This window comes from Acanthisitta chloris, unplaced genomic scaffold (genome assembly GCF_000695815.1).
Source record: "Acanthisitta chloris isolate BGI_N310 unplaced genomic scaffold, ASM69581v1 scaffold1995, whole genome shotgun sequence".
Lineage (NCBI taxonomy): Eukaryota > Metazoa > Chordata > Aves > Passeriformes > Acanthisittidae > Acanthisitta > Acanthisitta chloris.
Genome location: NW_008671884.1, coordinates 34014 through 59292, shown reverse-complemented (window position 1 = coordinate 59292; position 25279 = coordinate 34014). Strand labels below are relative to the sequence as shown.

At 43.4% G+C, this 25279-nt stretch overlaps 1 protein-coding gene across 1 annotated transcript in view; it reads left to right on the top strand.

The window, feature by feature from the left end:
• The window catches only part of SATB2 (SATB homeobox 2), a 117002-nt gene that overhangs the window by 64853 nt on the left and 26870 nt on the right, over positions 1-25279 (top strand). Inside the window, exons 6-8 of the mRNA XM_009074260.1 lie at positions 667-1145; positions 14333-14545; positions 19142-19297. Coding sequence (XP_009072508.1) covers positions 667-1145; positions 14333-14545; positions 19142-19297 — 848 coding nt within the window. The remainder of the gene's footprint in view (positions 1-666; positions 1146-14332; positions 14546-19141; positions 19298-25279) is intronic.

The window sequence follows — 25279 nt, the reverse complement described above, 5'->3', positions numbered from 1 at the left end:
AGGTGCTTTGTGGTTTCTGGACAGACTCGTAGTAATGAGGCTTTGGCTATAGGAACCATTGCTTAAAATTTTTCTCATGTGTGAGTGGCACAGTTTTGTAATATGTTTTCACACAGCGAAGATGAGTGCATGTGGGTGAACTGACCGTACCAGTTAGCTGTACCCACGCACCATGCAAGGTAGAGTTTATGTTGGAAAAGATAGCAGTTGATGAGTCTGTAATGAGAAGCTGTTCCATGAGCTGCACAGGGAATGGTCTAGTTTCCATTGGGTTTTTGTGAGTGGATATTGATTTGAATTTCTTTCCTTTACCTAGATGCCAGTGATTCTGAAACAGTGACGACTTTTAAAAGTTATTCAACTTGCTGTGACAGATTCAAAAGTTAGTGACATTGTAAGTGGAAGTGTCCAAGCTTGTTTCTTTAGGAAACAAGGCTGGAGAGGATACCTGCTACTGATTTATTAGGAGGCTTCCTGAGCAGTGGATGAAACCTGAGAAGTCCAAAAGAATGGTCATTATTGTTGTTGCTTTTACTTTGTGTTGCTTTTGCTTGTGTTTCTGTCAAACTTCTATGCAAGTGTAGATTTACAAAGTAAAGTAGGTGCTATTGTGTACAGTTACCTGCAGTAACCCTCGCCCTAAGTACAAACTGAAATGACAGCAAGCTAATTTTTTAAGAGTGGAGAGAGAAAACCTTTCAGACTATTGTGTTCTTGGTCAACGTCCCATGCACTTACCAAATATCAACCAGCTGGCAACCTTGGGAAAAACTAACGAACAATCTCCTCATGGCCAAATTCACCACAGTACTCCAATCCGAAACCAAGTGCCAACGATGCAAACAATGATAAACCCTGGGCTCCTGTCTCCTCAGCTCAGTCCACAACTGGTGAGGCAGCAGATAGCAATGGCCCATCTGATAAACCAACAGATTGCTGTCAGCCGGCTGTTGGCTCACCAGCACCCACAGGCTATCAACCAGCAGTTCTTGAATCATCCACCCATCCCTAGAGCTGTCAAACCAGAGCCATCAAATTCATCGGTGGAAGTCTCTCCAGATATTTACCAGCAAGTCAGAGATGAGCTGAAGAGAGCCAGTGTATCTCAAGCTGTCTTTGCAAGAGTAGCATTCAACCGCACACAGGTATCAATTTCTATTCTATAACCAAGAAGTTCTGAAGGGGCAGAGTTGTGGCTCTTGTGGGGCTGTATGGTTGTTGCAGATCAAGGCAGGAGGTGTGCCATAGAAATAAGTCAAACCACCCTCTGTTTTTTCCCTCAGTCTGTTTGCTGGTATCAAACAAGGCTGTTTCTTCCTGAAACAGCTGTTCATTTTGCATTTGACCACCCCCCCGTGCTGTTACCTGAGCTTTGTTCTCTAGCAGTCATTCTGCTTGTGTGAGTTTATCACCCCTGAGTTTCTCTCTAGGGTGATAAACTTGCCCATCTGCCCCTGCCTGATGGCCAGGAAGAGATAACAAGAGACAGTGAGAGTCAGAGGTGCCTTCAGGTTTCTGTCACTTCCTCAGTTCCTTTCTGTGATACAACTGATGCCACAGCTAGTGCCAGAGACTGCTCCCACGAGAATTGTGTAGGGCAAATGTGTGTAGGCCTAAGGACTGACTGCTGGGAAGAGTGCCTGTCATTTGCAGCAGATTGTGTTTGCTTTCATACATCTAATACAGGCTTTCTCACGTGCCTAGTGAAATGCAGATGTTGAAATGATTGGATGATAGCATCATCTTAAGCCTGGCACCTGGATTATCCAGGGTGAGTGTGTGCTCAGAAAGACAGGCCATTTACGTTTATCCTGCTGCAGTTCAAAGCACACAACATATGATCTCTCAATTGTAATACTCCATAGCAAGGCTGAAGAAATGAAAAGTGGCTTAATATTTAATATTGGTACAAATTCCTTTTGTGTAATTGGAGGTGTTCTTTGAGGTAAGATTTACCAGCAAGAGAAAAAAGGGTGTGTGTGTGTGTGTCTCCTGGAGGTCTGTCCCTTGCCCCATACAGTGCCTTTGTCTGCTCTTGTAGGTTAATGATTTTCTTTGGAAATGGCACTGCCATTTTGGAAATGCCATGTTATGAGGGAACTAAAGTATGGAACACATTTTATTACTTCCCTCTTCCATTAAAATCATAAGATGGCTCCACTCAGAGAAAACATTCACTTCCAATCAACATGGCTTTTAGTTCTGGGGTTAGCCTTGAGGATATCAAATGAAAACTACTTAGGAATGTATGAGTATTTCCTCTTTAAAATGCTGCTTTTAATTTGGAAAAGCTTTTCATCCCTCTGGGATCATAACCCATTGTATATAAAGCCTGGTATAATCAAGGTAGATGGTATTGACAGTATGACATATTCTGAACTTGAGCGAGAGGTCAGCAGTGACATTGCTGGTGAGGGTTTTGCTGCTGTCACTGAACATGAAGCACTCATTTAGCCAGACTGGGAGAGCTGGGCTGGTAATGCCCAAGTCTGCCATTAAACCAAAAGCTCATTCCCTAACAAGAAAGAAATTACTGATATCTTAGCCTTTCATTTTAAGTAATTCAGTGTTATATACAGTTCATGACACTGATTCCAGAACAGGCTAGTCTTACAGCATCCGTAAAAGATTTGTTCATCTCACAGCTGTGTTTCATTAGTCTGTAGGGCCTTAATGGAGAAGACCAGTGATCTTACATACAGTGCATCATGTCCCTAGGAGCCATCACTGTAGCAAAAGTGCGTAGATACATGCTTATCTCTCCTTGTCCTCAGCTTTTAATTGCAGCTCAAATCAAGCTCCCCTCACATGAGAGACTGTTCAGGGTACTAAGAAGAGGTGCTCAGACAGTCAGTGTTGCACTGTTGTAGAAGGTATGGGATGTTCCATGCATCCATGATGGAGAAGCAAACTCTGTAAATGGCACTTGAAGTGGAAGTTCAAGTCTACTCTCACCTCCTTGCATTCCCCTCTGAGGTACAGAGGTGTGTGTTTCTCTTTGGCAATGTTTGGGTTTGTTGCACGTCACAGAAGTGCCAACATTAGAAACTGAAGGTCTGCTGGTTCTCATGATGGTACCAAATAATAGATGCTGTATGCCAGCCAGCTAATAATTGTATTAATCACTGCATTATGGGCCACTGCTTAATCTTCCTTCATGGTAGCTCTGTGATGCACATTAGCTTATAATTAAGTATAGCTTCATGAAATATGTACTGTGGGGCTTGTTTAATAGATAAACTATTCTCTAATTTATTTTAAAGTCCAATGACCTATATACTCCATGCTGCAAAGCCCCCTCTTGCTAACATTATTTCTCCCCTGAGACCTTCCATCTAAGCAAATCTGTTAAATGAAGTAGAGGAAGCTTTGATCCAAACTAGGCTAAATCCATTGGAACAAATGGCTGACACTTGTATGTATGCATGCATGTGTGGGAAGGAGAACATGAGGAGGGTCAGAAGAAGAAGAGATGCAGTTGTATGGTCTGTGAAACATCCAAATCTTCCTCTTGAAGTTGAAAATATATAACTTAATAATATTTGCTTATACTTGTGGCCATTGTTGTCTGCACACATGAAAACAGCACTTCTGGCTCATTACAAGTTCTGTGCATTTCTTGGGGCACAGTGCTCCCGTTGAGGTCCCACTCTGAGATGGGAACTGAACATTAGGCAGTTTAGTACCTGCTGTGCACACAGGAGAGCTGCACAGGGTGTTTGGCTGGGAGCTGGCCCAGGCTGTGTTAGCCATGAAGAGGGTTTCTTTCAAACAGAAAGTTCCAAAATGAACATTTTCCAATTTATTTGAAACTGGATATGAAGAACCCTCAAAGCATGTATGCCTGATTTTCAGTAAGTGCCTTGGGCTAACATCTGCCCCTTCTTATTTTATCTTTAGAGAGTCAGTGTCATAATTTTAATTCCCATTGCTGCAGTTTCTAAATGCCTGTTTATTCAGCACATGGGATGGGACACCCAGAGAGAATACAATTAATGAAGATGGTTTTAATGACTCTTCCCAATGAGTAAGAAATTCCTGCACAACCTTCAAAACATGTAAAATGGTGGTGCACACTGCCATCTTTGTCTGATGGTGTTGCTTACAACCTGCTCAGCAATACTGTCTGATGGAATGACATCTTCTTAGGCTCTGTATAGCCTTCCCTTCTCTTGCAGCATGGAGAAAGCTTACCACGGCTAAGGCAGTTAGCAGTATTACTGGGGCAGGAGGCCCAGTTTCTTGCTTGAAAAACTAGTGGCCAGGATACTTGGCCTTGGCTCCCTTTTGCATGTGACCCATAAGTTGGAAATTTGCAGGTTCCTTGATTTGAATGTGTTGTTTACTGAAATAGTTTGTTCTCCTCTGCTGCTATGAACTAATAACTTGCTCATGAAAAACTAGGCATCCTTCTTTGGGCCTTAAAAACTGTGTGCAAGAGCGTGAGTGGGCTGGAATGGAAAGCAGAGAGCTGTATGAGGCCCACTAAATACTTGAGAGTTACGTGGTCATACCTGATATCTTTACTTTAAAATGGAGGGCATCTTTGTAAGGCATGTTGACATAAAGCCAAGCTATAAGCTGAAGTTGCTCTTAAAACAGTCATTAGTGAAAGCTTTGCTTTCTGTAAGACTGACGCTTTTTTATTGTATGAAATCATTCAGTCTTGAGAGAAAAACAAGAAAAAGTCTGATTAATACTTCAAATCCACAGGAGAAGTACAATTGTCAGAGGCAGAGCAGATGCACCTCACACTTGGAATTGCCCTGTACACAGTTTTAAAAGCATTCAGATCTCATGAGTAAAGTGCCTGCAATGTACAGACTGCAGAGGGTGAGGTTGTAATGTGCTTAGGGAGCTGATGTCCCTCATTGGTCTCAAGCAGTTTAATAAATTCAAAGGGACTGTCAGTACAGTGCAGTACTGCTCCAGTGCAGGCTGCCTACCCAGCTGAAGCGTGCATCATCTTTACATTAGGATAACTTCTAGGTGACTAGTGGCCTCTAAAAGCACGAGCAGCCTTCAGGTTGGCCAGCCAAGATAGTGTGAAATATCAGGCAGGACAAGGGGACTGCTGGCTAAAGCTGTTACCAAGGCTATGGACTTCTTCCTGGATTTTAACCATCCTCAGGGCAGAGCCTTTGTACTGTCTCTCTCTTGCACTATAATGTCTCCTAATACAGCATTCAGATTTCAACCAGAAGGTTGTAATAACCAGAGCTTGCTTATTGCAGGTTGTAATGTTCTGATAAATGGGTAGGTGGTGGTGGTTATGGAAAAAGCAGGACTAAGAGGAATGCTTTTAAAGGAAATGCATGAAAACGTTCTCTTGGATTTACCATGTCCTGCTCTGGAAAGTTTTTTAGCAAATCTGGAGGTGCTGGAGTGATTTGTGCTCTTCAAAATCCAAGCTGGAAAATAGGTCATTTGAATACTGGTCTGCATAAGGAAAGTGAACATACCCGTCTTCCTTTCCCACTTGTTCAGCATCGCTTTTTGCTGCAGGCTCATGGAGTGGCACTCAGGACAGTTTTCAGGCTATTTTTTTAAGTCCAAACTCATCTACATCCTTGGATCAGTGAACTGCTTTTCTCTTTTGGAGTGCCCAGTGTACTCCAAAGCCAATAGACTGGAAGAGTGTTTCTGTTTATATATTTCTCTTTTTTTTTTTTTAGCATCTTTTTTTTTGCCAATGTTTTGACATAATAGCCAAAACTAGTAAAATGTTTGGGCGAGTGGCCAGTGCCTGTTTCACTGAACAGCCTCCGAAACTGGAAATATCCCTGAACCTGAGGCTTTTAAAACGAAACAGTTGTGGTGCCAGATACAAAGAGAGCTGAGTAAAAACACTGGGCATGTTCAGGCTGCTTGTAACCATCTTCCCAAAGAGCACTGACCCTCCTGCCCTGAGTAGCTCTGCATGAGAGTTTTGACTTCTCAGCCTGCAGATGGGAAAGGAGTGCTTACCCAACTCATGCCCAGTTAGCTGGTGCCAACCATGTCTCTTTGGATTAAAGGAAGTAACGGCCCAAAGAGGAAGAAACTCCAGCAGCCTTGAATGTAGTGAAATTTATGATGAAATAAATTAAAGTCATCCTCCTTGTTTGAGGGATTTGGTTGCATCTTGGCCACAAGAGTGGGTTCAGGCATAGGCTTGATGCTGGATGGTGCCCCAACTTCTGGTGAAACTGCAGGCAAGTTCAGGGTTCTGCAGTGAGGAAGAAGGAAGTAACATTTCTGTAGCATGCAGAGATGTCACCTGTCACCTATAGAGGCACTGGGGGCTCTGAGATCAGGAGCGTTGTTGGTAAGGAAGTTCCAGAGAAAGGCTTTGGAGGAAGGCAAGGAGGGATGTGACTCCTCATTTATGTCTACTTCTGCTTTCTTTGGCAATATTGCCCCAAACTGGAGTGAGTTCAGAAAAGGGTCCTCTAAGAGGCATTGTCAGAAATACGATTTATTGAAATAACTAACTCTTCCACCTCCTTTGCTTGTGAGCCAAATCCTGGAAAGAATTCCTTTTACAAATATTTTTCCCTTTAACTCGCGTAAGAGGAACACAAGCAGCTTTAATTTTCTGCCTGGTATCTAGTGAGACAGTCGTGCTGCATTCATTGCTATGGTGTCTGCCCCATTGTGCACAGGCTTTCAATTAGCAAGGCTTCTGGTTTGGGTTTTGGGGGGATTTTTTGTGGGTTTTCACCCTCATAGTAAACTCTCTTATTGCATGAAACCCTTTCATGCTGCCTGCTTGTTTTATTCTTGGGTGTAATGTGGCACAAGCAGCATTCTGTTCTACTCACAGGAAAGAAGGCAGTCTGTGAGGGAAGTGCTTAATTTAATAAATTGCAGATTTTTTTGTACATGGGATATTTGTTCCTACAGTGGGTTTTGCACTGCCCAAAATTTCAGTTTCAATTAACTTAATTGTATTCAATAGGCTGAATGAAAAGATGTTAAGTAGCATGTGAGTCAGGCTTTCAGAATGTGTGCTTGTAGGAGGTGGCTGCTGCCTGCTCAGCTGATGAACAGGAGTCCTGAGCCTTGGAAGCAAAGGCACAGATATACAGACTCTTTGCTCAGTTTCCAGCGTATTTCAGTATAATGGTCTGACATGTATGTCATAAAAATGGTGGCACTTTGTGGCTGCAGGTGGTCGGTCTTTCTCTGCCTCTTTTTCCCCATGCATCCACATTCAGCTCCACATGCACATTCTGTCTTTCTCATAAAAAGAGATACCATAATGAAAAAGAAGCTTTATTAAGCTAATGCAATAAAGGTGTTTTCTTTAAGGATTTAAACACTTCATTTTTAATAATAAAAATCAAATTGTCATTGTTGCACCCTGTCTAAGTTTTATTCAAATCAGCCTCTAAATGCTTTGTGCCTAAGCAGCTCTCTCCTGAGATGTGTGTATTTTACCATTAGTTAAATGAGTTTAAGAACAAGGCTCATTGTCTGTAGGCATTGAATCTAGAGATCAGGATATTTCTTCTAAATGGTGGACTGATGTGATGCATTCAGCTACACTGAAGGGTACTGGGAGACTGCTGGTCTCCCATTCATGGAGCCTGTCAGAGTCCTTCAAGTTCTGAAGTTCATATGAACTGACACAAATGTGGCACTGCACATTTTGCGCATTGAGACAGAAGAGCTGGTCGAGAAACAGGGTGCAAACACAGTTTTGCCTGATGGAAACTGTGACAGGAGGGATATGAAGGTCCTTGGTTTGGTTAACCACTCAAAAATTTCCACTGACTATCTAAAGCATGACTGGACACATCACCAGGATAAGCATTTCTAAAAGACTTCCAGCACTTCTGCCTCATATCATAACTGGAATTAGGAAGAGATACAAGGGAAATGAAGCAAAGCAGTGACCATTTGAAAATGAGCTTGAGTCCTAAGAAGCCTGCAAATACTTCATATAGGAGTTCTTGTTGTGTTGTATACTTGGAGGCAAAGAGAAGTGTTCTCAGAATTGCTGAATGTATTTTGTTCAGCCCAGAAGACAACATGGAAGGTAGGACCTGGAGTAAATGCAGAGGCAAAGAGATGTCATGGTAAAAGCCTGCCTTGATATGAGAGAAATGCAATAGGTGGAAATGCTTTTTACCTTGAAGGGTTATGAGAAGGTGGTGCTTCTGCTGCAGAGCTCCCTGGGCTGACCTGCTGCCTCCAGCTTTCAATTGCAAGTAGCAGACAACTTTAAACGCAAATGGTTGTTTTAGCCCAGCAAAATCAAGTTTGTTGTTGTATGCTGAAGGTATGATTACAGCATAGTTCAGTAGGAATGAGGAGCTAACAAGGGGTTCCCTGAATGCTGCCTTCCATGCTGGAAATAGACCTTGCATGCTGAGAAGGGACAGGTTAACATCACTGGCCTTTAAGATCCAGATGCTGAATTTGAATAAATTCCTATATAGAATCATTGAATCATAGAATTTAGGGGTTGGAATGGACCTTACAGATCATCTAGTCCCAACTCCCTGCCATGGGCAGGGACACCTCCTCACAAGATCAGGTTGCTCAAGGTTTCATCCAGCCTGGCCTTGAGCACTGCCAAAGTTGGGGCAGCCACCACATCCCTGGGCAACCTGTGCCAGTATCTCACCACCCTCACAGGAAAAAACTTCTTTCTCACATCCAACCTAGACTTTCCCTCCTTCAGTTTGAACCCATTACTCCTTGTCCTATCATTGCAGTTCCTGATAAAGAGTCCCTCTCTGGCTCCTTGTAGGCCCTTCAGATATTGAAAAGTTGCTCTGAGTTCTCCGCACAGTTTTCTCTTCTCCAGGCTGAACAGCCCCAACTTCCTCAGCCTGTCCTCATAGGGGAGATGCTCCAGTCCTCTTATCAACTGCACTTGCTCCAACAGTTCCATGTCCCTCTCATGTTGAGGACACCAGAACTGCACACAGTATTCCCAGTAGGGTCTCACGAGAGCAGAGGGGACGAATCACCTCTTTTGACCTGCTGGTTGCACTCCTTTTGATGCAGCTCAAGATTGGATTGGCTCTCTGGGCTGCTAGCACACACTGCAGCTCATAGTGAACTTATCATCCACTGTCACTCTCAAGTCTTTCTCCTCATTGCTGGTCAACTACAACTACCTGAAAGGGGGCTGTAGAGAGGTGGGGAATTGTTTCTTCTACCATGCCTGCAGTGAGAGGACTAGAGGAAATAGCCTTAAACTGACAGGGGAGAGGTAGATATTAGGAAAACATTTTTTCACTGGTAGGGTGATCAGGCATTGAAATAGGTTGCCCAGGGAGGTGGTGGAGTCACTATCCCTGGAGGTGTTTTAGAGGTGTCTGGATCTTGTGCTGGGTGATATGGTTTATGGGTTACAGTGATATTGCTAGATTGACATTTGGACTTGATGATCTTAAAGGTCTCTTCCAGCCTTGATGATTCTGGGATTTTCTGATCCTGCTCAGAGTCGCACCTCTCCCTGGTGGGAAGGAGAATAGCTTTCCTATTGAGTCTGGGCTTAAAGTACTTGGAACTTTAAATACTACAGTAGCATTATTTTTCTAGTATTTCAGCATTTCCTCTGTTGCTTTTGGCCATAGGAGAAGTATGGAAAGGCACAAATCAATCAAAAGTCTGAAAAAAGTGTTTATGCTTTTTTAGTCCTTCATATATATCTACTCATGCACAACATAAAACCTGAGGTTTAGCACGTTAGTTGAGTTTATTTAAGTTTTTGCCGTGGCCAGTGTTTTGGTTGTCCAATGCCTGTTCTGAACCACTTTAACCTTAGTCCCTGGTTTTGTAGTCAGATGGCTTGTATGGGGGCAGAGCACAGTTTCTATCCAAGAAGTCGTCTGATGTGTGTGAGGTTCTGGCCAGTGCTTGTGAGTCACCTGCTGCCTGATGGCCCTCATCCTCCTCTGTCCCCAGGACATTGGTGTCTGGGCTGCACTCCGGCATCACTGCCTTATCCCCATCCAAAAGTTCCAACTGCAAAATAATCCTGCACTCGGTTACTGGTAGTGCAGTCTTGACGTCCCACTGAGATCTCATTTACACCCTTTCCAGGCCTGAGCAGGAGCCCTTTGGGAAGAGGGCAGAGAGGCTTCATTTGCCTTCTGTGGGCTTTGGTCAAGTCTTTGGCTACCTCAGAGTTTGGTCAGTTGGTCAGAGCCAGTTCAAACAACATCCACTCTGCATTGTACTGTGTCATCTGTCAGAAGTTTCTTAAAAAAGATTTCTTGCCCATGAGGTTGTTCGCCCTGGAAATCCTGCTGTTAATAGAAGTGAAAAAATGAAGTTCACAAATGAGTTTTTGTAGAGTGACTGCAAAGCAAACCCCCATGACAGGGACTTTGCTGGCTTGAAGAGCTACATTTCAGCTAGCTTGGTAGAACACTCACAAAATTACTCCTACCTTAAATAGATTTAGTGACTTTTCTATTTTGATTGGATATGTGCTTCTTTCTCCACCACAGGTAGTATTTTTCTGAAAGTCAATGATGAATCCGGGGTGTAATTTAAAAAGTGGTGCAAGCTGTATAGGTAAACCATCCTACACAGAGTTCTTGTCTTGGGGTGAACACACACCTTGTTTGCAAGCACAGCCTATGTGAACATTAAACTTCATCAGTTGCCTCTTCAGCAGCAGGTTTAAAACTGATGCAGAGGAGTGGAAAAGCAAAGATACTACCAAGATACGTGTCCTAGAAATGTATCCTGGGAGCTGTGTTCAGTGTAGAAGGTCTGGCTGGCTATTTAAAATCATATTCAGACTTTCTAGTCCCTGAAGATCATCTTTCAGGTTTGCAGAGTTGGTAACTCTGCAAACTGCCAATTTTTTATCTGTACTTTTTTAATATGTGAGATGTAAGTAAGTCAGAATGAGCTTATTCAGCGAATGGAATTTTATAACAAATGTATGAATGCTGTAGGCTTCCCTTCCTCACCCCCCTCAACAGCAACATAATTTGCAGAAATGAAAACAGTCTCTGGCTGGCTGTAGGGTTTTCTCAAAAACAGAAACAGTGGGGTTTGTCTGGCTGGGCCAGTTCCCTCACCACGCACCTGGTGTATATCACTTTAAAAAATACATTATGCCTCATTAAATTACAATTAAATGAAATCCTGATCATTTGCTTTTCTGGAAGGAAGATGTTTTGCATATTGAAAGCCTAATTTGTTGCAGGTGACAAAAAGGCTGAACAGATTATTTAATATCACTTTATTTTTTATAATGTTGCTCACTGGTTAGTTTGTGTATACTTCAGTAGCTCAGAATTATATTAATGTCAATGTTATTGCTCTCAAGATACTTTATTTTATTGTCCTACCCTATCACTCAGCTATCTAGCTGCTGCTGTTTACCAGTGTTGTTTATCTTCAGTTGCAGGAGGACATGAGATTTTTCCCTTGTGAGTCAGTTTTCTTATTAGCTCTCCTGCTGTTTACATGGTTCCTAAGCTGCCAAAGCACTTAGAGGAGCTGCAGAAAAACCCTCTTGCAACCAGGTTTCCTACCTGTGGGCTTGGAGCAGGGTGTAGGGAGCAGAGTTTGCCCCTGCGAGGCGCTGGCTCGGCTGTGGTGCTGGGGGAAGGACCTGGTCCCTCTCTCTGGAGCAGATGCCTGTATGAGGTGAGGCTTCCAGCAGTGTACATACAGCCTGCTCATCGAGCAGTAGTGGTGCAAAATATTGTTATGTCCTTGTAGCAGGTCAAAATGAGACCCTCGTAGGAGCAAGAGGCACAGCATCAAATCTACCCCATGATAAGATGTGTCTGATGGTGAATCAGAGCCTTCCAACACAAGAGTTGATATCTCAGGCAGTGAGATACCTCTTAGTGCCATGACCAAGCCACTTGTACCTATAAGCCTCTGATTTACATGCAGAGTCAATGTCTGCATGGAAAAGTAATTGCTGGCATGCTTTCACATATGTTTCTGTCCTCCATTTTTCAAATTGGACCATAAATTTGGCTGGGCTAAGATGAGAGGGGGGAAAAAAACTGCCTTAAGAGTCAGCTCCAGTAGCTTTCAGGTGCCTTTCTTTCAACCTACAGTCTTTAATTTTTGAAGTTGAGCTTTTTTTTTTTTTTAAAAAAAAGAAGGTATATAGGTATATATCCTTTAAAGGCCCAGGGAATTAGGAATGTAGAGAATTGGTGGAACCAATATTTCATTTGTTTACTGTGTTTGGAGAATTTTTCACTGACTTTAAGGGAAAATGATCATAGTCGCTTGCTGTATCGATCTTGGAACCATGCAGGTCATGGCTTCGGGCTCCTGTGTGTCCTTTCTTGGTTAATCTCCTCCAGCCAGTGAGCCTGTCAAACTTTAGAAAGCTGTTCAAAATGTCCCTAGCTTCTCTGAGGTGTGGTAAACCCTGAGGAAGAAGCAAGTATGAGCATGCAGTTGTGTTGAGGTCAGAGAGAATACCAAAGGTCAGCCCAGCATTGCAACTTCAGTGTTCTTCCCAGTGTATACCTTTTTCAGCAGCCAGGTTCTCTCTCCCATCCCATTTCTGACTAGAGCTCTCCCAGCTCCACTCCTTCTGGTACCTACTCTGATAATTGCGGAAAAATGTAATTGGGAGTGTCTTACCTTGATTATGTAGATGAGGAGCTGAAAAGATGGAGCTGTGTGCAGAATGCCTTCAGGTTGTGTGTGGAGCTTGTTTTGAGCACTTCTGGTGTAAACAGTGCTGAAATAGAGCTTTCATGTATGTGTTTTGGTGTAGGTGTTTAATAGCAGATAGCAGATGAAGGCAGATAGAGATCCATCATTTGCTGGTCAGTTGGTTTTGCTAAGGAGCCTGGTAAATAAGCAATATATACTAAAAATGTTGACATTTGGTTAATTAGCCAACTGTAGTGTCAGTGTTTTAGCAAGGCATTTTGGAGGAGAACCTCTGATACGGAAAAATGTAAACTAAGACTAAATATTACAGGGCTTTGAGTACGTGGTTGTTTTCTAGTAACATTTTTTTTTACAAGAAAGGAGTAAGCTTTGCCGGTACTCCTGAGGCAGCTTGCCTTGGTGGTGGCTATAAAGTAACTGTAGAATGCTCATGTCAACAGCAGCAGAGGAATCATGTGGGATCCCTGTGCCCACGGTTGCTGTGTGTTGCACCTCTCCTAGCAGCAAGTCAAGGTGAGCTCTGAGAGCTCTGAGTGGGATTTCACACAGCTGCTGTGGCCAGTGCTCTGGGTTGTGACAGGAGGGAGGTGGGAAGGAGGTCACATTGCTCAGGGAAACATATTGGCAGAATAGCCTTTTAAAATAACGAGTCTCCCACTGCGTAGAATCATGATACTACATAATTTTGATATTATAATGATCTCTTATGTTAAGATATGCTGTAAGTAGTCTTGATGGGCAGAAATGGTCCCTCTCTGCTTCTTTGCACACCAGTTCTTTTAAACATCTGTGATTCAGGAATTTGCTGTTGTTGATTTTTGGAATGAAGTCCCCACTTGTGAAGTGCTGGATGCCAAGGGTGCCTGCAGAAAACTGGTGGCACATGCTATGTCCCAGTAGTTTCTGTAGGCCCCGATCCAGACTTGCATGTTGTGCGTGTAACTTCTAGATAATCTGTAGAACTGTTGAGTGCATACAGTTATGCATAAATTTAATCCCATAATTAGATTTAAGCCTCTCTTAATGACATTTTCATCTCTCCAACTCTTTTCATTTTTACTCTTTATTTTTTTGAAGTGCTGTGTAATGGCCTTTATAAAAACTAGATTAATATGGTGTTCATTACTGGCGGCTGTGTGAAGCCTGTGGTATTTTAAAAAGAGATGTGAAAGAATGGGTTAAATCCCTAATGCTAGATTCTAAGGTTTATTATTGCTCCATTTTATCCTTTCAGAAATGACTGTCCAAACTGAACTGAACGGACTGTAACATCAAAACCCAGTCACACGTTCTTCTTTATAGACCTCCTGTACTGTTTAAATGTCGAAACTAAATTTACCAACTTTGGCAGATTTGTCAAAGATGAACAGGATTGCCAAGTGTTCCCAGCTTCAAGTAAAAAGAGATCTAACAGCTCCTAAAATATTTGCAGCAAGCACCTGATGATAACTGCAATTTCTTCTACCCAATGCACCTACCTTCCTATCCAGCATCTCCGTACTCAGAAGCTTATTACGGTGCCAGAATAGGACAGTCCCAAAATAAACCCCAGCCCCTAGAAGACAAACACTTTGCTACAAAATATCCCCTCAGGGAGAGCCCATGAGATTCTGATGTAGGTTCTCAGTATTGCAACCCAGCTGGTTATACTAAACAAATTAAAGAAACCCAAAGAAACCCACCAACACATGACTGGATTTTTTTTTCCCCTTTAAACCAGGGCTTGTTGTCAGAGATCCTGCGTAAAGAAGAAGACCCTAGGACAGCTTCCCAGTCTCTCCTGGTAAACTTAAGGGCAATGCAGAATTTCCTCAATTTGCCTGACTCAGAGCGGGATCGTATCTACCAGGATGAGAGAGAGAGAAGTATGAACCCCAATGTGAGCATGGTGTCTTCAGCTGCCAGCAGCCCAAGCTCCTCCAGAACCCCCCAGGTAAGATGCAGTGTTTGCCTGTGTGTTGTGAGGATTACTCCAGGGAAGGAGTTTCTCTCCACTGTGTCTGTGGCTCCCCTCAGCCAGATGAGTTGTGGAAAATCTTTTGTAAGGTTTTGGGGTGGATTTCACCAGACACTGTGAGCTAGCTGTAATCAATGCCATAAATGCAAAAGAGTATATAACATTAGTGCCTGAAAGAGTGCATATGGGCATTGCATACAGGCTGTTGATGTATGTCCATTAAATGGCTGTTATAGAATATATTATAGCATGACAGTGCATGTAGCTTTATACCTGTGTCCATTACACATTCTTCAGAGCACAGAACAAATTTCTGGGCTTATGGAGAGGTTCATAAATGTTGCGATGAAAAATCTGTGGTGAGCAGAGGCTGATAGTGAATTAGACATTGTTAGAAATCTGTGTGCTCTATATTCTGTGTAGGAAATCACAGTCCTTGAGTTAGAGGTGAGATTTGCACAAGTAATTATTTGAAGTACAGAAGGTGGAGATGGGCAGGGTGTGAGGAAGGAAGGTGATGCTTTGAGCTCCAAAGCAGCTGTCATCTCATTGACTTAACTGCATGTGTTTTATTAATGTGCCGCTGCCACCCACTCTTCCCTGGGTAGGTTGTTCCTTTGCACTAAGATTGAGCATCCACATACTGCACTGTAATAATCATCCCTACCAGTGCCACACTGCTTGCTAGCCCAGATGTATACTCTGGAAAGTGAGGGTGCCTGCACAGGGGTGATGATTAACTCCTGTCATGACATTTGCCTAACTTGACCCTGAGCTTTCTAGAGGTGTAGACATGACAGGTCAGTTCTAGCATGTCTCAGTTCTGTAGTAGATGGGCTCTTATAACCCTCCTGCTTTGGTGCTTTCACAGTCATGTAGTCTGCAAAGTCTCAGGCTGTGTTAGCTGGGCTTAGAATAGTACTACTGACCACTTCTCATTGAATTCTGTAGCCACAGCTGCTAAAAGTAAGTAAGCAAAGGCAGCAGGAGCATAGTTTTACAAGAAAACTGATCATCCTTAAGGATTGTGCATTGATTTTGTAGAAATTGGTCAGCTCGTTCAGCTTAACCCAGGCACGTGGGTGTGCTTCACGGGATATAAAGAGCTATTTTCACTGGCGTATCCTGCCAGCCCAAATTTGATGCGGAATGTTTATTACATGGGAAACTCATTGTATGTTTCCTATCTTTTTTAGTTACCTTTAAGTGAAAATAAAAATATATAGGGAACTGTTTTATTGTTGAAGTAGTGTAGCCATTTTCTGCATTTGTATTTGTTCATTAGAGGATTAGTTTACTCCTACTTATAGTTATTGCAATAGGTTTTGCAACTATAACCAAGTACCAAAAGGAAATTGAGAGTTCAGATGGCATCCAGAGAGAATAAAAATTGGCTCTGTTGCCCTATCCCATTCCTGTGTTGAAATATGCCATTTTCCCATGCTCTAACCACAGCTAGAACATAATTTAAAATAATGGAAATTTTGCCTTCCTTTGTGTTAGTTTAGCTAAGTGTTGCTAGAAAACCATTCTCTGGAAGTATTAAACATCCCATCCTTCACCTTATTTTGACTTGAAGAATCCAATAGAATATTGTGAGGTTTTTAATCAGCAAAAGCAACACACAAAGGTTTGTGTACCCAGTGCTTATCTTGTGCCTGATGGATAGCATTCCCCTTCCCCAGCCCTCAGAGGGCCAGCACCAGTCAGCACAGGTGCTGTTTTGACAACTTGGACACCTCTGCAAATGAGGCTGCTTCCCAGCTCCTGGGCAGGCAGCACAGCTACTGTGCTTCCCCATATGCCTGGTACTAGCTCTGATGAGACAAATGCCATCCTCGCAGGCTGCACGGCAATTCCTAGCACGTCGTCTCTCCGGGCAGGTATGGTACCTACCCTGGAGTGGGGTGCTTTGGGGGTAACAGTGGTAGGAACTGTACCATCCTTCCAGGAATTGTGTAAGGGTGCTGGAGGAGATAATGGAATGGCATTTGGAAACATGGTTTTCATAGATACTGATCTCCTGCAGGAACACTTTCGGGATTGAGTGCGCTGGGTAGGAGGGCAGTGGCAGATACCTGTGAAAGTGCTGGGGGTGTCATGCAGGCAGGTGTAAGGGCATGCAGAGAAACCTGGCTCGACTCTCCCTAGCTCTGAGCCAGCCCCAAGCCACCCTCATGGGGTGTCCCTGGCTCAGGACCTGGCTGAAGGTGAGAATGGCATGTTGATTTAGCAAATGGGTATGAGTGCTGGGGGGAAGAGGCTCTGAGCTGTTAGAGATTGCTGTGTCCATGCAGAACACTGGCAGTAAGGTCTGGGTTTCAGTGCTCTGGCACTGTAGTTACAAACACTTCTTTTTTCCCCACTGTTTGCAATGAGCATTTCAGTAGTGGTAAACTCCTTCTTAGTATCAAGTTCAGTTTTGAATCTAGGCATCTAACATAAAATACTTTATTTCAGTGACTGATACTTGAGGTTGATACTTGCCCTGCCTATTTCAGTGATCAAATAAAAAATAGTGCATCTTTCAGAGTGTGCTTGGCAGGCTTTTTTCCTGACGCGTGACTGTGGAGCTGGAAGTGTAGGAGACCCATGCAGGATGGAGATATATTTTAAATCTTTTTTTTTTAAATGCTGATTTTGTTCGTCTCAGGATCTCAGACCTCCATAGTGGCCTTTGAGGTGGTGGTGACCTCAGCTGCTGTGCTAGCCAAGGGCTCCAGCGACTGGAAAGGGGTTTTTTATACCCGACAAAGATCCATTAAAGGAGTCTTAACAGTTTTGGACAGTCCTCTTCCTTCCTATGATCTCTTTGTTGTTTTCTTATGTTTCCCAGAATTTCCCTAATGCTCATCTGCCTGTAAACATTGAATTTCTGAGCATGGTGACCCTGTCCGTCCGTCCGTCCATCAGTCCATATGCGGCATGTGCTCCTGGCAGTAGGTTTTGCACTGGCCTCCCAGGGCACGGGGCAGCTGCAGTTGGCCCAGCTGTCCCCACTTGAACACAGAGGATAGCCTTAGCAGGAGCAGGAATCTATGTGTGTCCTGTCTACAATAGGCAGGGAACAAGCCCAGAGCTGTGCCTGCTGAGCTTGGGCAGTAGGAAAGGGCGAAGATACAGGTTGCTTAAAGCTTTATCGGGAAGTGGTAGGAGGGGTGATTGGTCTAGATTGTTGTCTTGACAGGATTTTGGCTCCATTATTAATGTGGCCTTTGGTACAAAAAAGAAAAAGGAAGATTTGGAGGACAACAAAGCAGAGAAAGTTCAGAAGGTTTGTTTTTTGCCTAACTAACCTTCTTGTTAACAAAAAATCATTTGAACATGCCTGCCTAGTTAAAAATTAACATTAGATGTACTCTAGCAGCCTCAACTCTGACACAAAAACAGGAGCCATCTGAAGAGGTTCATAATTGGGCCAAGTATGAGTGTCACCAGGGCGTATGGGTGGTTTGGATATGCTGGGAAGTGTGAGTTTTGCCACCTAGGTTGTGTGGTTTCCTAAGCCCTTTACATCTCAAGACAAAGCAGAGATTTTGCCAGTAATCCACATGTTCCCCTGTAAAGGTGTAAGGGGTGCAGTGATCAGCCCTGGTATCCCTCCTCTTTGAGCTCTGGAAAGCAAATGAGATCTGTCTCCAAGGACTCGCTGGTGCTGAGAGTGCTCAGTGAGCATCACACCACCTTCGCTCCCTTGCCTGCCAGTGCATTCTGGGGACTGCCACAGCCAAGGGGCTTTAAAATCAATGTCTCGTAGCAACCTGCTGTACTGTATTGATAGAAACCTTGTAGGGATAGTCCACCCCGGGGAAAGTACTGGCAGAGTCCATTATTGTCCTTCATTTGTCACAGAAGCTGATGGGAAATCATTCAATTAAAAGGAGTGCAGTGGAATACACAAAATCTCAATATGAGTTTAGGAGAGTGAGGGCAGCACATCAAAGGCATGCCAAAGCCCAGCTTTATGAAATGATTTTTTTTTCTCATTTCCACTGATTTCCTAGGTGAAATTAGGTGACTGTCTGGCTAGCATAATGATGATAAGGCTGGGAAACCATACATACTCAAGTGGCATACGTATAGTTTTAATAAAGGATGAGGGAGACTTGAGGGATTGCATTAAATTGAGTAATAATTTATTATTTAGAGACCTCTACCCATTTACTCATTTTTTCTGGGAGAATTGGCTCTTTCTCCAAGGTGTAGGCCACTTTTAGGGAGGGGGGAGAAGGTAGAGTCTGGTGGCTGTGCTGCAGTAGCTAGCTGGCAAAGCCAACTTCAGTGACTGCCTGCAGCTGAGTGCCCTGGCTGCCTATTCTGTTGTTGAGCTGCTCAATAAGCATTCTGGGAGAGGGAGAGGGGGAGAGTTGACAGGGCCTTGCATGTCCTATAGGAATGCACTGCAATTATTTCCAATCACAATTAACCTGATTAGAATAATGGACAGGAAGTGTCCCTCTGTAGCTAATGCAGTTTGGCATCAGCTGACTGAAATCCTTTGATAATTTCTGCACAGATGGCTGGGCTGAAAGCAGCACTTTTTTAATTATTATTTTCATGGTCTCTTGGTAGGCCAAAACCTCGACACCAACAACAGACCTCCCCATTAAGGCGGACAGTGCCAACATCAACATCACAGCTGCCATATATGACGAGATCCAACAGGAGATGAAAAGGGCCAAGGTATCTCAAGCTCTGTTTGCCAAAGTGGCTGCCAATAAGAGTCAGGTGAGTGGTGTAGGGGATTTCATTGTTGTGGGGCTTTTGAGGGTTTTGTTTCTAAAGCAAACTCTGGGGCTGGGACAAGACCTATCTCCTCCTCCCACCAATAAAATTGCATCTGTTCCTACAATAGTGATAATCTTCATCTCTGGGGAACCTGTAATGTTTTGGCTTTTGCCTGCTTAAGTGGTTTCCTTTTCCCTTTTAAAAGAGGCTGAAGAAAGGGTCAGCTCACAGCCAAGCTCTTTCTCCCCTTCTGTACAAATACGCATGTCTTTTCCCATGTGTGGTATATAACTTACACCTCTGCTAGTAGCACAAGGCCCTTTCGAAATGGTGGTATCCTTTGCATTTGGCAGGTAACGAAATTGTTTTCTCAAGTGATTAACTGAGGGAAGGCAATGGGAAATGGCATATTAGGCAGGTGTTTCCTTTTTTCCATGTTGTATGTGCTGCATGCGGTACTGCCACGTGAATAATTCACATCAGATCAAATCATTCTTACAAAAAGGCATGAGAAGGCACTGCAGTGAGTTCTCCTGGATTAATTTCTACCTTGGGTGTAAAAAATACATGTGAGCAAACTTCAGTCAGGGTGAAGTCTTGAAGGGAATCCATTAATTTAAAAATTTCATCCAACTCTTAAAAAAAATATAATGCACTAGAAGGGATTTTGTGGAAAGGAGCACAGACAGATTTTTGCGAAGGGCAGCAAGTGGATTGAAAGTTGTTGGAAGGAATTGTTTACGCAGTGAAAAAAGCTGCTTCTGATCCTAGATTAAATTACTCAGTTGAGCTAAGAGAGAGCATCGACACGCACACAAAAATGCACAAATGTGTGACAGTGAGAGTGGGGTAGAAGTATCTAGGTGCATGCCCTCTGAAAAATACATACTTTCCTTTCCTCCATGCAGGGAAACAGCATCATAAGCACTAAAGTAGATGTAAAATAAGTGGTTGAAATGCATATAAACAAAGCATTAAAGGCTATCAAGCACATGGGAGAGCCCCGTGTACCTGTTGCAGGTACTTGTGTCCTGATACATGGAGATCTGATTAATTTTTCCTTCCTCATTTAATCATTAATTTTCTTTGCCTTTTGCTTTCTCTTGTCAGGGTACAGGGGTTACAGTCCCTCTACCCTCCAACCAAATCCCAGGCTCAGTATGAAATACATAAAAGGAAAATACCACGGAACCCTCTTAAACTGTTAAATGCATAAAAATCTCATGTACCACATGGCAAAATATAATGAGAACTGGAGCTGTTAAACGAATAAAGCTGTTAAAAGCATAATGCCACTTGGCACAACTACTGTGCATTTAACGGTTTTCCACTGTGTAATAAATGACATATGTGGTAAACGTGCAGTAAATATAAAAACTGCACAATTGATTTTGCAAACGTGCCCCTTATTCTTTACTCCATGCAAATATCAAAGTTCCACCCAGAATCCAGACTGGACAGCTTTTAATAAGGAATGCTTAACACAGACCAAGTGCCAGCCTCTCTGAGGTTTGGCTTAAAATTGCCTGCAAGCTTCCTGTCCTTATACCCAGAGGCTTCTTGAAATAGAGAGGGACTGAATCACCCAACAGTAATTTGGGTGGCTTACCAGCTTTGGTCTGTGCCAGCTTAAGTGCACTTCTCTGGCCGCATTCCACCCCAGTGCCAAAACAAAATTAAGATCCATAGTCTTTTACATGGAAAAAGAGCAGGGCACATTTTGAATGCCAGATGCTAAAGGTTAAGAACAGGATCCACAACTGTTATTGTTTAAAGCAAAGTTGCTGCACATAAAGGTTTTGTGCAGCAGCGAATAAAGAAGTGTTTCTGAGGCTGATGTTTCTTTTGTTCCCCAGCCCTGCCAAAGCAATACCGGCTCCCTGGGATGACCCAGCATTTGCCATGCTGAGATGTCATAGCGCTCTGCTGGAGCATGAAAGTGGTTTATAGGGGCACTGGAAGGCAGGAACAGAGAAGCCATGGCAAAGAAACATAGTGGTACAGAGCCTCCTCCTGCCCCAAAGCCTGCCTGTGTGCCCGCTTCTGGCGTGGCTTGGTGTGTCTCTGGTGTCCTGCTGCTGGCTGGGGGACTCTGTGGCCTGAAGGAGTGCCAAAAGCAAGGACACAGCTACTGGCGCAGGGGAGAGCCACTGGCATGGTCAGTATGTTGCCTTATCTTGTCTGAAAGCTGGCAGTCGGGCATTCCCAGTGCTTTGTGCAGGCCAGTTGTGCCAGTTGTGGACATACCTGGTGAAGATGCTGCTGATTTCTGCAGCTGAGTTACGTGGTGGGAAGTGCTCAATGAAAACTGCCCGTGTTTGCAGAAAAGAGAGTTTGAAAGAGGGTGAAAAAAGAGCTAGTCTGAGGCTTTGTTTGGACTCTCCGCCAAGGTTCACTTACTTGCTATTCTCCACAAGCCTGGCTTGCATTGCGTTGGCTTCTTCTATTATTCCCTCACCCCAGACTACTAAGAGGCTTCCAGTTTGCTAACAAGGCATGTGTTATGTTGGGTGCTGCTGTTCTGTCAACAGCAATCCACGGTGCTGTGAGATCTTCACAGTTTTAGCAGGCAGTGAATCTTCAACAGGGCTGTTTTGGCAGTTTATACATGGGGTTGTGTGTCATGTACCCAAGAGAACATCCAGAGTCGATGGAGGCCTCATTTCATTTTCTGTCTCTGTACAGGAACAGTGGTACCCACTGAGAGCAGTTATTACAAATGGTATCATCTACTGGTGGAGGTAATTGACCTCTGATTTAACAAGTAATCTTCATTCTTAAGTCATGGCAGAGTCTCAGTTCAGCAGCTGAAGAGAAGGGCAGATTCTAGAAACTGACATTGCACATTACAGAGCTCACAAGTCAACATACCAGCAAGGATCAGGGCCTCATGGAGGTACTAAGGTAGTATGATGAGAATTCTTTAAGGAATCCACCTTCATAAAGATTTCAAGGTGTTCATTTTAGACACCAGTTTATTCATTGATCACTTGCGTACCTTAATATGCATTTTATTGCTTGCAACTTATATCTAGACATATTTAGCTTTGTTTGTGAAATGCTGTGCATCTCTTCGTATTTTTGAAGCCAGCAGGAGCTGAGAGCTCAGTGCACTCACAACACAGCCTCCAGAGCTGTCTTCCTATTTTAGTTGTCAGCTGTTAGTGATGTACTTGCTGGACAATGTGCTTCTCTGGGGATGCTGCCTGCTAGTGCCCTTTGTCCTATAAGTGGTTAAGCTTGGGTTCTGTCTTAACAGATTGGGAATGTTTCTGAGTGTGGCTGGAACACCAGGATTTGGTTTCCAGCCTACACTATTGGCTCTCCTGGTTGTATTTAATTTGCAAAGAGATGGGTTTCTGGTGTGCCATTTCAGAGAGGTTTAGGTGGCCTGTGTGTCTGCAGAGTTGGGCAGTGGGACAAGCAGAGATTTTGACCTTAGATTGCTGCAGGTTCAGATTGTTGGTTGTTAAAACTGGTGTGTACATTCATTTCTACAACTGCTCCACAGTACAACTTCAGGAAAATCATTTCCCCTGTGACTGTGTGCCAGCACTTCTGTAATACTGTGAAGCAGCATCACCCCTTTGACCTCTGCTAGTGAGAGTCCTATCAGAGGCTGTGCTGTGCTCAACAGACATTTTTTTCTTAGTCTGTACAAAATGAGTTTAGGAATATGGTTCTGTTCATCTTAAACAGTCGCTATCAAAATAGATAGTTGGCACAGCTGTCTGGAGCACTTGTTGACAGTCTGGAGGAGGGCAGAGTCTGTATGAACACGGAGTCCAAATTTCCTACAGTTCTCCCAGGGCAAGAGACTTTTCTTACTCAGGTTGTAGTGACATGGGGAAGCAGGCTGCACTCTGATGGAGGCTTACCCTGGGCAGGGCAAATGGAACCTTCACCAGTCCAGTGAAAGCAAAAAGTATAGCCTTGAAACTGAAATTCTTCCTCAGTCCCTCAAGGGACTGGAATTTGTTCCAGTTGCACCACAGTAAAGCAAGATACCCCATGGACCAACATTTCAAAAACTGTTAAGATGGCCAAGCTCTGTCTCTGGTTCATATCTTTGGCCTCTGTAGAAGTGAACAAAGAAAGAATAAACTTGACTGAGGGCTGGAGGCCCTGATGGTGTCTGCAGCAGCGTGTTAGCCTCTCAGCAGCTGAGTGAGTAAGGGACAGTTGGGGAGCTGAGGCTTTGCTCAGGAAGTCCTTGGCAGACTTGGGAGCGGATGGTGGGCTGTTTGCCCTAACCACAAGATCATACTTCCTCTCTAACATGGGGAGAAGCTAGTTTGAACTTGGATGGTGGAAATACCCTCAGTGCATAGCATCCTCCCCTCTGAGACCAAGAGCTGTAAGCCCATCAATCTAAGGTACATCAGGGCTCATGTATTTCATTCTCTTTTTTTTGGTATTGTTTCATGTTTTACATGGCTAGTGAGAAAGTGACCCTCACGAAAGTGCTTTGCATTTTGCCTTGAATTTTCAGAGGAGGAGAAGTACAGAGCATTGCAGAAAATCCAGTCTATTGAGTGACTAACCTTGAACTGTATCAAAATGCTCTAAGTAAAACTTCTCAGGTTCAATCCTCCTCTCTCTCCCCTCATCAAGAATTCACTGAAGCCATAACAGAACTCTCCATTACAGTTAGTCTTTTATCTGTTTCAGCTGTCTTGATTAGGTTATCTTGAATCATTAGGGGGTTTATTTATTTTAATAGACACTTATTGGATTCATGCAAAGAGCGTTTTGTGACTAAAGAACAAGAGCTGAATATTATCTGGCTTATTTTGCACTGCAGAGACTTCCAAACTGGGTTGAGGGAAGAGAAGCTGAGGAAGTTTGTCCAGAGGACTCCTGTGATCCCGTGTAGAAAGGGAGCTTTCACTGGGAAATGCAGCACTTCTTTACTAATCTTTCAAGACTTGCATCAATCATTGCTGCTTTTTTTTCCTTTTGTCACATATGTTGACATTTTCTGCACTGATGATGTGGGTGAGAAAATGGCCTTTTACATTTATTTTTGAGATTTATTCCTGAATCACTCTTACTAAAAACTCTTCATTTGCCTACTCATGCTTTCAGTGGAGACCCTAGAAAATGTCAACGGAGAGAGCTAACTGTATTGTTATTACTAATTTTATTGTAAGTGCAGGGAAGCACAAGGTCAGTTTAGTTGCAGCTTTATCCATACTCAAAGCAGAACGTCTGCCTGTGGCTAAGTCACCATGGACATCCAACTGCTGTCTCATGTGGTGGCTTTTGGCAGAGATGCTGCTCAAAGCATAAGCACTGGCTTGTACCCCATCATGACTGTGAGCCTGAACTCTTCCCATGCGCCTTCTTGCCCTGGCACAGAAATTTAATCTTCAGCAGACTGAAGGTCAGCAAGAAGCAGTTTTGGGGTTTGGTATATTTGTGCATACCTTCACTGAGAGCTGGAAAAACCAACCTTACCGTAGTCTGGTACCTCTGGCTGTTGGAGCAGCCTTCCCTGCTCCAGGGTAAGCCTAGCAAAAGTGAAAGGGTCAAGCTGCTAAAAAGGGCTCAGGGATGAGGGACAGAGAATGTGGCTTGGCTCATGCTTTGGTGCACTAAGCTTGCTGTTTCTCTAACAGCATAAAAGCACAGTGGGAATGGCTGGCTTGCTGCAGATTTTTGTTGTTGTTTGCTTAGCTATGTGGAAATGTATTTGATTAGAAGACAGAGAGAGAGGTTAAAAATAGGATATTAATATGATATTATTTGTTTTATCAAATGAAATGCTTAGAAAATGTTTATCTTGTCTCATGAGAACAACAAAAATAGAGGCCAGCACTTCTCTGCAGCTCTCTTTAATGAGCTAAATTAGGCTGCATTTTTGATGCCTGTAGAAGTTTTGAGATGAAATGAAGGAAACTCTGAGCAGAATTCCTTGTAACCACAAGCACTGGGTGTGCCTGAATGTAGAGCCAAAAGCATCCTTTACTTATGCTGGTT